Source organism: Salvelinus alpinus, chromosome 16, assembly GCF_045679555.1.
Source record: "Salvelinus alpinus chromosome 16, SLU_Salpinus.1, whole genome shotgun sequence".
Lineage (NCBI taxonomy): Eukaryota > Metazoa > Chordata > Actinopteri > Salmoniformes > Salmonidae > Salvelinus > Salvelinus alpinus.
The window spans coordinates 15274930-15288316 of record NC_092101.1 but is presented as its reverse complement, the minus strand read 5'-3'; the positions used below and the strand labels follow the sequence as shown (position 1 = coordinate 15288316).

The window sequence follows — 13387 nt, the reverse complement described above, 5'->3', positions numbered from 1 at the left end:
ATGGGATTGGAACCAGGTGTGTAGGAAGACAAGACAAAACCAATGGAAAATGAAAAATGGATCAATGATGGCTAGAAGACCTGTGACGTCGACCGCCGAGCACCGCCCGAACAAGGAGAGGCATCGACTTCGGTAGAAGTCGGCCCCAGCAGCGCGTCGACACCGGCCTCGGGGACGACCCGGAGGACGAGGCGCAGGGCGATCCGGATGGAGACGGTGGAATTCTCGCAGCAGGGAAGGATCTAACACGTCCTCCACCGGAACCCAGCATCTTTCCTCCGGACCGTACCCCTCCCAGTCCACGAGGTACTGAAGGCCCCTTGCCCGACGTCTCGAATCCAGGATGGATCGAACAGAGTACGCCGGAGCCCCCTCGATGTCCAGAGACTTCGGCAGAAGTCGTGACACATAAACATTACACAACAACTTGGAAATCGCAAATTCAACAATGAGGGGTTTGGAAAGTCATCCAACTCAGAATTCCAAGTCGGGAACTCAGGCCTCTTTCTAGAGCTCCGACCTGAAGATCACTGACGTCATGATTCCAACTTGTTTTTTTCAGAGTTCCCAGTTGTCTTGAAGGCACCATAAATGCCCGACTTTAATGACTGGAAAAAGATGGAAGGAACTCTGCAGACTTTACTTTACAGACTTAGAGTACAGAAGAATCAATAATTTATAGATGTGCAAATACTGTGTGTGCCAAATACTTTGCAGACTATTCAGATTGGAATGGTAATGCATGAAACCATAACATTTTACTTAACTACAACTTCTGTTTAGAACCTCAGCGTTTGGAGTAAAACAGCGTTTGGAGTAAACAGTTTCTGTTGCAACAAACGAAACGCTTTGCAACAGAATACACCCCAGGTCAAAGGTTAACTGTTATTGAACTGACCGGAAGAGCAAAAATGGCGGTGAGTTTGTCAGAGAAGAAAGAGGAAGCGAGACACCCCACTTGCTGTTTTTTTCGGGACTCCCAAAAAACACACCACTTCGATATAACTACAATCAGAAGTGACTTCTCGTAGCAGGTTAGGAGAACATTTTCACTAACCCTAACCCTTTTCCTAACCTTAATCTTTCTCCTAACCTATTATGTGAATTATCCTAACCTGCTACGAAAAAGTAACTTCCAGTTGTAGCTGTATCGAAGTGGTGTGTTTTTAGGGAATTTCATTTTGTCCAAATGAGAATCTCCCCTACATCTTTACATTTTGTGACTGGCTTTAATATACTTTCGTTACTCACCAAAGTAAAGACGTTGAGTGCTGATGAAATTTGCTCTGCTATGCGCAAGCTGCAGGCTATCTCTGGTCCATGCGCATGGGCGACAGCTAGTCTGATGCTAACTGAAGTGCTCAAAAGTCATTTATTTAGTTTATTTTACAAATCACAGCCAGGGTTTGAACAGTGTTTGAGTTTTATTGAGGTCCGGAAGGGGTGGGAGTGATTTTCTGTACAATGAGACACTTTAAATGCTATTTGGAGAACAGCAAAAACAATTTCAAATATGACCCCAGCCATTATCACATTGGCTGCTGTAGGTTCATCCACCACAGTCAATCTACAAACACATAGCATATTAGCTACACGTTGTTGAACGGAACAAAAACCTATGACATTTTTAGAACTATATTTTGATGCCATTTTAATGTAGGCCTATAGGGAAGATAGTCCATGTGATATGGAGATGTTCATATTGGAGTATATCTCATTTTTTGTAAGTTCCTAACTTGTTTGATAAGATTAGTACAGATTTTCTCAAGAGATCCAACATGGGGCCCGACCTCAAGTTTGGGAACCACTGTACTAAACTCTCTCTCTGCTTGCTTCCTTTCTATCTCTGTCTCCTCTGCTTCCTTCTGCATGCAGTGCAGCCTGCCTCAGCCTCACCACTGAGCGCCACATCACTGTCTGTCTCAGTAGCCTACTCTCTGTAAAGCAAAGTTATTATAAGAACTTAGTAGGGTATATTTTGCTCCTGCAGAGGTAGGCTCCGTTTAACATTAGCTTCTTACTTCATCCTTCTAGCTGGCTAAGTAATACTAGCCAGAGCCCTTTAACATTACTGCAATAGAAGTCTTGCCGGCAGCTAGCCACCTGACTGACTGACATACTGTACAGTGCCTTCAGAAAGTATTCACACCCCTTGACTTTTTCCACATTTGATTGAATTGTCATTTTTTTGTCAACGATCTACACAAAAATGTAATGTCAAAGTGGAAGAAAAAATTCTAACATCTGTAAAACATTCATGAAAAATAAAACACTAATATATCTTGATTAGGTAAGTATTCAACCCCCTGAGTCAATACATGTTAGAATCACCTTTGGCGGCGATTATAGCAGTGAGTCATTCTGTGTAAGTCTCTAAGAGCTTTCCAAACCTGGATTGTGCAACATTTGCCCATTATTCTTTTCAAAATTCTTCAAGTTCTGTCAAATTGGTTGGTGATCATTGTTAGACAAACATTTTCAGGTCTTGCCATAGATTTTCAAGCAGATTTAAGTCAAAACTGTAACTAGGCCACTCAGGAACATTCACTGTTTTCATGGTAAGCAACTCCACTGTAGATTTGGCCTTGTGTATTAAGTTATTGTCCTGCCTAAAGGTGAATTAATCTCCCAGTGTCTGGTGGAAAGCAGACTGAACCAGGTTTTCCTTTACAATTTTGCTTGTGCTTAGCTCCATTCTGTTTATTTTTTATACTGAAATACTCCCCAGTCCTTAATGATTACAACATATACCCATAACATGATGCAGCCACCAGTATGCTTGAAAATATGGAGAGTGGTATTCAGTAATGTGTTGTTTAGGATTTTCCCCAATCATAATATAGGACAAAAGTGAATTGCTTTGCCACATTTTTTGCAGTATTAGTATTACTTTAGTGCCTTATTGCAAACAGGATGCATGTTTGAGAATGTTTTTATTCTGTACACCATCCAAAGTGTAATTAATTACTTCACCATGGTCAAAGGGATATTCATTGTATGCTTTTTTTTACCCAACTACCAATAGGTGCCCTTCTTTGCGAGACATTAGAAAACCTCTCTGGTCTTTGTGGTTGAGTCTGTGGTTGAAATTCACTGTTGAGTGAGGAACCTTACAGATAATTGTATGTGTGGGGTACAGAGAAGAGGTAGTCATTCAAAAATAATGTTAATCACTATTAATGCACACAGAGAGAGTTCATGCAACTTATTATGTGACTTGTTAAGCAAATTTTTACTCCTGAACTTATTTAGGCTTGCCATAACAAAGGGGTTGAATACTTATTGACTCAAGACATTTTAGCTTTTCATTTTTTATTAATTTTGAAAAATTTCGATAAACATCATTCCACTTCGAAATTATGGGGTATTCAATCAATCAATCAAATGTATTTATAAAGCCCTTTTTAAAATCAGCTGATGTCACAAAGTGCTATACATAAACCCAGCCTAAATCCCCAAACAGCAAGCCATGCAGATGTAGAAGCACGGTGGCTAGGAAAAACTCCCTAGAAAGGCAGGAACCTAGGAAGAAACCTCTCCGGAAAACAGGCTCTGAGGGGTGGCCAGTCCTCTTCTGGCTGTGCCGGGTGGAGATTATAAGAGTACATGGCCATTTAAGGCCAGATTATTCTTCAAGATGTTCAAACGTTAATAGTTGACCAGCAGGGTCAAATAATAATCAGTGGTTGTAGAGGGTGCAACAGGTCAGTACCTCAGGAGTAAATGTCAGTTGGCTTTTCATAGCTAAGCATTCAGAGGTCGAGACAGCAGAGAGAGACAGAGAGAGAGTTGAAAACAGCAGGTCTGGGACAAGGTAGCATGTCTGGTGAACAGGTCAGGGTTCCCTAGCCGCAGGCAGAACAGTTGAAACTGGAGCAGGAGCACAACCAGGAGGACTGGGGACAGCCAGGAGTCATCAGGCCAGGTAGTCCTGAGGCATGATCCTAGGGCTCAGGTCCTCTGGGAGATGAGGGAGAGAGAGATAATTAGAGGGAGCATATTTAAATTCACACAAGACACCAGATAAGACAGGAGAATTACACCAGATATAACAGACAGACCCTAGCCCTCCGGCACATAGACTATTGCAGCATAGATACTGGAGACTGAGACAGGGGGGGTTGGAGGACACTGTGGCCCCGTCCGACGATACTCCCGGACAGGGCCAACCAGGCAGGATATAACCCCACCCACTTTGCCAAAGCACAGCCCCCACACCACTAGAGGGATATCAACAGACCACCAACTTACTACCCTGAGACAAGGCTGAGTATAGCCCATGAAGATCTCCTCCACCGCAGAAGCACATATTGTGTGTAGGCCAGTGATTTAAAAAAAATCGCAATTTAATCCATTTTAAATTCAGGCTGTAACACAACAAAATGTGGAAAACATCAAGGGGTGTGAATACTTTCTGAAGGCAATGTAACTATAAGCGACTATTTACTAGTTGTGGACACATTCTCCGACAGTCAGTTTTTGTTTGTTTGGGGGATGTCTGTGCACACGGCAGGCGTCACGGGACGGTTGTAAAATACCCTTTTGTCCGGCATCTCTCAAACACTGTCAGCAGCGTTTCTAGTTGCCTACTTGAGCAGACCGCGAGCTGTGGTAGTTCGTTTCACATCGGCCCTCTGCCTGTACCGCTAGAGGGTGGAGTTAGCCGTTTGAGACTGGTGAATGTGCTGAAAAAGTTCAAAATCTGGAAGGCAAATTTCGGGGGACGCAGGAGAACTTTCACTGTTCATGAATCTGCCATTAGTTCGCAAAGAGGCAGGCATGATTTAAAAAAAATTTAACCTTTATTTAACTAGGCAAGTCAGTTAAGAACAAATTCTTATTGACGGCCTCCCGGTTAACAGTGGGTTAACTGCCTTGTTCAGGGGCAGAACGACAGATTTTTACCATGTCAGCTCGGGGATTCGATCCAGCAACCTTTCGGTTACTGGCCCTACGCTCTAACCACTACCTGCCGCCCAGAACTCAGTTAGATCTGTCTGAGCTTTGATCAACGCTGGAAGAAATATTTAGATGTTGACCCGTAATTGACTTTCTTTTGTGTACAAAATATATATTTGTCTTGTTCATTTTTTCAAATTAGAAAGGATTACCGAGGTCTGGACTTCAATGCCATATGCAGCCTAGTTACGGCCATGATGACAGCTTGCGCATATAGATACAAGTTTGTCACTCCTGCAACACCTTTACGTTGGTGCGTAACGAAAGTATACTGAAGCCAGTGACTAAACAACATTAAAATCCTCTATTGAGGGAAGAATGGAAAGACGCAGGGTGTTGAAGTTAAGTCTCAAGCCGTACGTAACGCCCTGGACGAGAGCTAGCATTTTTCCAATCCCCACATGACACATTGATTCATTATTTATTTCCTCTGCAGGATAAAGAAAGTATATTTGATGTGTCAAAATATATTTACAAACCAGTCTGAGTGACATTTCAGGGAGGACGAGAAGGTAGCCTAATTGTCTAGCTAACAACTAAGCAGCTATTTTGAACTAGGACTGGTCATTCATGTTGACAGTCAATGCACCTCAATTGCAAACACATTTTATTCACTAACAATTTTCACAGCCAGTGGTGTCCTGAAAGGTTTTGATCATCTGTGTACCTGGTGTTGGATGGAACAACTGAATGCATGTGTGGTAAGGGATACAAACTCCTCTGACAATAGTCCTTGTCAGGATGCTGAGGGATGTTATCTTTACTAATGAAACACATCCCTCAGCACCCTGACGAGGACTACTAACAAAATACCAGTTTATGGGAAATGCATGCTGTTGAACTTACATTTTCCTCCAAGAGAGTGGCTGACTTATACTTTTCTTCTCCCTCCCCAGTCTCAGATGACCAGTTCAAGCTGACAGGGACAACTGGGCTTAGCAGTGTGCAGAGGGACCTCTGTGGTGCTCATCTGCCCACAGGATGGCTTGGAGACCATTCCTAAAGCCCCTTCCACTGTACTGAAATGACAGGATCGGTGAAAGCTGTATGACAGATGACTACTGGAAATGGTTGTTGCTATTATTTGAATGCCGGTGACATGATGAGTGGTAATTGGCTGCTAATTATTAAATAAAATGATCTTATCCATATCTCATCATTAACCCCCTGTCCACTTTATCAGCTAACTGTTGTCTAGAAAGCATGCGCCAAAACCAGATTGGTCAAGTTTGCCATTAATCGCAACAGTTTTTGTAACAAAAACATCCATAAGAGTTAAAAATGTGATGGAAACCCATTTAACAATTACTATTTTTTTTCGGTACATGATAACTTAACTGCAACAACAACGAAAAATGTGCAGTCATCACACAGTTTTTTTTTATCTGCAACGAGTATGTTTGATGGGAATACACCTCTGGTGGGAAAATGCACACATCGTTCTTATGCAGATTTTGTTTTTACACGTCAATTCGATGGAAACCTAGCTACTGTTCCCAAATGTACATTTACAGTCTGTATGGTGACAAACATTTAAAATCAGGTGATTTATTTTTGTTCTTATGCTCTTATCGACCTTCCCAGGACCAATGCACATTTTGGGAGATTCAGGGAGATTTTGGTGGCCCCCTCACGCGTTGTGAATCCTCTGGCCAGTGGTTTGTTGCCGGGGTGACCAGGTGGGGACATGACTGTGGATGGACTGGTTTCCCAGGAGTCTACATGCAGGTCACTGCCATCAGGGAATGGATATCTAACTATCTGCCCTTTTGAGGCTATGGAAAAAAGGAGGAATTGAGACATCATACAATACTTGAGGACACAATGGGTTTTCTACTTTGCAGCCACCACTGGTATTTCTTGTGCGCTACTGGCCAAGGATGATGTATGCACTCCACCATCAACATCATGAAACTACCTGGAGATATCAGGAGATCCAGGTGAACTTTTGTACTAGTAAAATGGGGGTCTGTGGACATTTTACTAAAATATGCATATAAACATGTAGAAGTTGTGTATTTATTTTATCGTATTTGAGAAAATATCTATATGGTGTAAGCATTTTGATTTCTGTGGGTTCAAAATGTTTATTTATTGACATTTACATTACTGTAATTTTTCATATGTGGCCAACCAGCTTTTTAATGTAAATTCTGTGGGCCAACCATCTAAAAGTTGGAAAATATACATTTTTATAGCAGATGCTCAGGAACTGAGCCTTGCATGAAAGCATCTTTATGTAGTGTAGCTAGATCTACACTTCTGGAAGCAGTTCAGGTGCTACAAGAAATATGAACCAAAGACACTGTTTCCCCCAGCATGGGAGAATGTATATGAAATATGCAAGGAATAAGTATTAAAAATAAAAAAAAATAAAGAAACAGGGCACAAATGCTTGACCGGAATGTATTTATTTACGTCTCACAAGTGAAAAAGGCCATTCCAGTCAGTCACAAACACACTTCTGAGCAGCGGCACCCATCTTTAAGCACTCACAGGCCATTTATTTTTTACTTCCTTACACAAATCAAAGGGATGAATGAAGGAGGGCTGTTCCCAGTAATCTGACAAACAAAGCCAGCCAGGTTCAAAACAGGTTCAATACAAAGTCTGCACCACAGCAGACCCTGTTAAACAGATCCACTAAGGCAGATAGTGACAACTGGAACGCAAGTCTGACAATACTGTTTTGTTCTCGACACGTATTATGATATAGGATTGTTTAGCTGGTCCGAGTGCCTGGTTCACAATTATGAAAACAAACAAACAATTGTTCCTCAGTTCTTCCACAGGGAAGAAACCAGGTTTAGCAAGGTCGTAAAAGAAGCCTTGCCTAATCCCATCAGGGAACTGGTGTTTCACCCACACTCACAGGCAGTAGCCAACTGAAGAATAGGTACCTGACACTGAACTTTTAGGGGACAGTTACAGAGAGTTTTACATTATAATTGCAGATAATATTTCCTTTTTAACATTATTAATTCATGACACTTTTAATAATAATAATAATAATAAAAAACAATAGAAGATATCCATTTGTTAAAATATCCTTTTAGTGAAAGGAAAATGTCCACTATCATTATTGCTGCCATTCACAGGGTCTCCAAACCTGTCCGTTAGGTGTTCTCACAGAAGTTTGTGTGTCATCATGCCACATACGCTCTTGCAGCCTCAGCCACTAACACCTTCCCTGACATATGTTTTGGCTTTGCAAAGGTGTGGCTGGCAGAATAGGACAATGTTCATATACGAGCTCTTTCCCTCTGTAGTCTGGAGTTGTAGGCACGGGACACAGTATTCCATGCATCCATATATCGATCCATGCACATAGCGATGCATTTCTGCAATAAACAGACAAATATATCAGTGAGCATTACCCAGTCCCACAGCATAATATTAGCATTTTCAAAAATGCACCTTATCTGAGGTTTGAAATTACACTTCATATACCATCCCATCAATCTGCAAATAAAATCCACTGGCATACCTGTTCAGAGTTGTCCAACGTGCCTCCAGGTTTGCCTATGCATTTCTTGAAACATTTGTCTGTCATTCTCTAGAACAAAGAAAAATGAAAAAAGTTAAACCCACCTTCATTTCAGTGAGCTTGAAAGTAATTCTCACCTCATAGTTCAGGCTCAACGACCTCTGACAGGGAGTTTAAGAAGATAGCAAGTTGAAGGCCGACAATTACAATCTGGATATGCCCAGTTTGGATATGGTCTATTGAGCAAACTAGCTAGCTAACTAACTGTTGCTTTTGCATTAGTTAGCTATATACCTGGATACAAACAATGTTAATATTTCTACTACCTAGCTAGCTTAAAACAATTAAACGTTACCTGCAAGAGCTCTTGCGCATTAGCCACCGCAATCTGTACCTTTACTTGCTCCATGATTGTGCCGGTATCCATTTTACCGGACCCAGCACCTGATGAAAAATCGGAACCAAATCCGTCCATATCTAATTACTATAATATTATCTTTAAGAAATTACACTGTAGCTAGTAATTACACGTGTTAGCTAATGTAAACACTTCGGAAAAATTGCCCTTGAAACGATATTGTTCAACCACGTGACTTCCTGTAATTGTGATTCCAACGTGGGGAATGTAGTTTTCATTTCCCTGGACAGTTCAGTCCATACAAAATTGTAGTCTACACGAAGCGTGATCATTTTATCTTGATTCACTTATTTAAATAAAAACATAAATTTAATATGTCTGAAATGTGTTTTGGCCCATCTAAAAGTTTGAGACACATGGGTGTGTTATATTCCAACACATAGATTTGACTGACACAATGTTTGTTCATTATGCAACAGACTAGCAGTCATTCAATCTTCTAGGTGTAACAATTGGGATAATGGGACGATACGTACCACGCATTTCTCATCCAGGGATTGAGGTAAGGTTTCCGAGACATATTTTGTACCGGCTCCGTAGTGTCAAGCGTGTCTGACTCCAGTGCTACTGTAAGCAAAGCCTAGGCAGTTGTAAGCAAGCGTTGGGTCAAAATCTATTCTGGCTAGGGCCAGTTAGGTCATTATTTACTTCTTTTTTTTTCTTGTTCAGGTGTAGCCTGTTCACTAGGCAGCAGATTGTAAGCGGCATTTTGAGTAAAGCACCAACAGCAGTCACCCGGATTCAGGATCTGTACGGCAGCCACCTGGCCTTCCCCCGGGTGTCTTCCTTCCGCTCAGATCATTACAGGAACCCAGTGAGTAGCCCTGTGGGGAGCCCCCTCCTGCCTCACAAAACTGGTCCCCAGTAGCCACACCCTCTCCCCGCTGGCTGTTCCAGTGTTCCTTGACCAGTGGCAACAGGTCCTTTGTCAGGAGCACATGCTCTGGGGACTATTCCCAGAATAGTGTGGGATTAATGGGGAGCTCCAGGGTCCACCGCCGGAAGACTGCTGCCCATTCCTTCTTTCCTGACAGAGGTGGGCCCTTCTTGCCTGGCCTGCTTAAGAGGCCACTGGGCAGGGTGGAGGTGCTGCGCCAGCCACTTGGCCCTGATTGTGCTTAAGGCTTCTACAACTGCATTGGCAGGTGGAAGCTGGTACTGCAGCCAATGATAAAGCCTGGCCAAAATTATCACTATTGCCCAAAGCAGAGTGATTGGAATCTTAAATAACAAACCATATATTGTGCAAAATGACTTTTTATTGTCTCAATGTTTATCTAAATGAATGGGGGGGAAAAGTCACATTGGTCACTCCTGCTATGAAAATGTTTTATATTGAAATTAATAAAGATTACTATGTACTTTCAATAGTGTTAAATGTTGTTCTTCTTTCCCTTGATATGCCCACTATGAACTTTTCTAAAATCTTTCCCAGAATATACAATGAAATCTCAGTACATTAATATTCTGGGGTAAAAACAATTGGGTTGCATTCCTGCCTATAGGTGTCTTGAGCAGTTATCTGAACTTTCCTCGCATAACTTCTAACGTATGCATCTCCATAGGGATAGCGTTGTCAAAATAACATTGCCACCATAGCCTTTGTGTCAAGCACCATACCCCTCTAGTGAAGACACAGGCACGGGGAATGTTTTACAAAGATTTAAGTATTGTTTTTCAGTCACATTATCCCTGAAGTAGGAAAAGTAGCTAGTGACACTGCCAAGCTATTAACTTTGTCTTTTTCCAAATAAATGAAGTAAATATTGTATAAATAAATAATTTATTAATGTAGCAGACAGACTGGTCTGTTGCTAAAAAAAACTTCCCTCATTGAATCAAAATACCACTTCTCAGAAAATATTTTCTTAAATGAACAGAGCAACACACGTTTCACAGTTCAGAGGCATAACTGTTCCCGTGTTAAAGCACAGGTACAATGATCACAAGAGGAACAGTTTAAGCTGCACAATCATGCAGTTGTACTGAAAGACACAGCAGACATAACACAATACTTTTAGCCACCTGATGATTTAAGCCAACACAATATATAATGACTAAGCAAAACAGTACACTATTATTATGAGAGCACAAGGCATGATTTCCCCTGCTTTTGACCCTACTGGAATGTCACATCTATGTAGCATCTTCTATAATGCAAGAGTGAGTGTACTGTAAGAGTGACGCAAACTTCAATGTTGCATAGACTTTGCTTCTCTGAAGCAAATATTGACGCCAACAAGAGGCTAATGTATGTCTTAGATTAACCATTAAAATGTCATGCTTACATGGGATACGTGTAGAGTAAGTACACTCCCCGAAAATAACCTCAAGCACTTTAAATTTAATTGTCACTTTAAAAAAAACTTTGTTAGTGCAGAATGACTGAAACGTGTATACTATATAGTCAAATGCATGGGATGCAGTAGAACCTAGCCTTGCATGTGCGACAGATGTACTTTCTGAACTCTGACCTTCTCAACACTTTTTGACATTTGAACACTTTGAGCTGAACATGAGGTCATTTTTACACCATTTCCAAATATTACAGTACAAAAATACAGCAGTTAAAACAACAGAAACTGATGTCAAATGGACACCTGGTTATTGTCTGGTTAAGATGTGGAATCAAGGCAGATTAGTTTCCCTTTATTTGGTTAAACCAAAGGCTTCATAACGTGTCAAGCAGTTCCCCCATGTGACATCATATTAACTTGTAAGTTATCTGCAGAGTATAAAGAACTACTTAGAGCACAAATGTTCTATTTGAGATTTTTTTTTAAATTCAATAACAACATGCAGATGTTTTGAAATGACTCATGCCTCTCTTCAAGTACCACCCTCTTCTAGAACCTCTTCACTAACCCAACTCTTCTCAGGGGCCTTGTACTATACAGTTGTTCCAAACACTATATCATCCAGCTCCTGGTCATCCTCACTGAGAGAGAAGTCTTTGTGGTTAGAGATGCGGTTGGGACTGCAGTTTGACTCCCCGTCTGTGAGGGATGTTTTGACAGTTGGTTCACCCATCCCCATCACTGGCCCAAGTCTTTCTGCCTCAGCCATATGGAACAGCATACTGTCTAGTAAAGGCCTGCTCTTACAGATGTTGTCCAGGAGCTGGCAGCGATGTTGCAACTGGCCTATCATAGCATCCTTCTCCTTGACCATGTTCTGAAACCTCTGGATGGTGTCCTCTGACTTGCACAGCTTCTCGTGGACGTAGTAAATCTCTCTAGAGAAAAGTTAGATAAAAAGGGAAATCGATGATTCGATGATAAACTATCAGCAAATCTTTCTGCAGTCTCGGCCACACAATCCAAATATGAAACAACAATAGTTGGTAAATGAAAGGGGAGCTTTGGCAATGCCTGAAGAGACAACACCTCCATCACTTACTTATTCTTGGCCTCGGTGATCTCCTGGGTAGCAGCCCTCAGTTGCTCGTCCTTCCTGATGAGACTCTCCGCTTGCTCCCTCACGGTGTTCTCTGCTGCCTCGAGCCGCTGCTCCAGTTCTGATACCCGCCTGTGCACCGCGGCCAGGTGTGCGTTCGCCTCCCGAATTTGTACCGGTGACGGCGAGGACATGTCACATGAGGAATATGACACGACCTAAAAGTAAATTTACACTAGCTCACCGTAGAAGACTGATCGTGACTATTGACTCATTGCTCGTGAACAAGCATTTCACCGGAGGGCTGGTGTTTACTCTTCCTGCCATGGCTGCACTTTCTTCAGCGTTTGGTATAGGTCCTCCTAGTTCGGTAAACAACTGTACAATTGCACCAAAAAACATTGTTCCGTGTCCAGAAAAAACTGCTTGATGATGCTATGCTAGAAACCAAAACAGCAAGCTAACTAGTTAACCAGCTACAGTACCGATACGTCATCCTACGATATATCTAATATCTGAAACCCATGAGAAACGTAACAATACATATAATTCCATGTAATAATTACGAACAACATGACTCGTGCAATCTAATAGTTCGTTGTCTGCACTGTTTTGATATAAAAGGCTGGATAATTTCAATGAACTTCGCAACAGTTTTGTAACCTGTGGCTTAAACTTCGCCCCGGAAAGAGTCACTAGTTATTTTTTCTTCTTCTTTTAAGTTTTATGGCAGACCACATCTTGGCGTATTGCCGCCATCTACTGTATGGGGTATTGAAACAAAAAATACAACAACAAAAAAAATCTAACAGCCATCGCAGTCACATCCCTACACAGGCTCAGGTACCTGTAAGGACAGAGCATTCATTGACAGGATTCCCTGTAATGCCTCTGCAGAAAAATCCTTGAGCCCCCCTTAAAACGCTAAAACCACACTCACAATGATGCCTATTTTCTCATATTTCCTCTCCGTTTGCACTGTGCAGTTGATAACCAGAGTAAATAAATGCTACAATGCCCACCTTCTTAACATGCAACATGTCAGGATCCCTCTGTTGACAATGAATATCATTTTCTGCCTCTACTCCTACAACCATTACTTCTTCAACTTCACACCTTCCTTCCAC

General features: G+C 41.7%; 3 protein-coding genes across 3 annotated transcripts in view; 1 reads left to right on the top strand and 2 right to left on the bottom strand.

Moving 5' to 3' along the window:
• Positions 1-7339, top strand: part of cers4a (ceramide synthase 4a) — a 45241-nt gene extending 37902 nt beyond the window's left edge. Inside the window, exons 11-12 of the transcript XR_011668285.1 lie at positions 5856-6068; positions 6544-7339. The gene's annotated coding sequence lies outside the window, so the exon portion shown is untranslated. The remainder of the gene's footprint in view (positions 1-5855; positions 6069-6543) is intronic.
• A 15-nt stretch (positions 7340-7354) lies between these two features.
• On the bottom strand, positions 7355-9053 carry LOC139540929 (mitochondrial import inner membrane translocase subunit Tim13). The gene is made up of 3 exons (XM_071345002.1): positions 8802-9053; positions 8447-8515; positions 7355-8300 (listed from the first exon to the last, which is right to left on the bottom strand). The coding sequence occupies exons 1-3, from the start codon at positions 8919-8921 to the stop codon at positions 8202-8204; spliced, it is 288 nt and encodes a 95-aa protein (XP_071201103.1). The 5' UTR covers positions 8922-9053; the 3' UTR covers positions 7355-8201.
• Positions 9054-10103: 1050 nt separating this feature from the next.
• Positions 10104-12978, bottom strand: LOC139540927 (vimentin-type intermediate filament-associated coiled-coil protein-like). The gene is made up of 2 exons (XM_071345001.1): positions 12264-12978; positions 10104-12099 (listed from the first exon to the last, which is right to left on the bottom strand). The coding sequence occupies exons 1-2, from the start codon at positions 12452-12454 to the stop codon at positions 11754-11756; spliced, it is 537 nt and encodes a 178-aa protein (XP_071201102.1). The 5' UTR covers positions 12455-12978; the 3' UTR covers positions 10104-11753.
• Between the last annotated feature and the right edge of the window lie 409 nt (positions 12979-13387).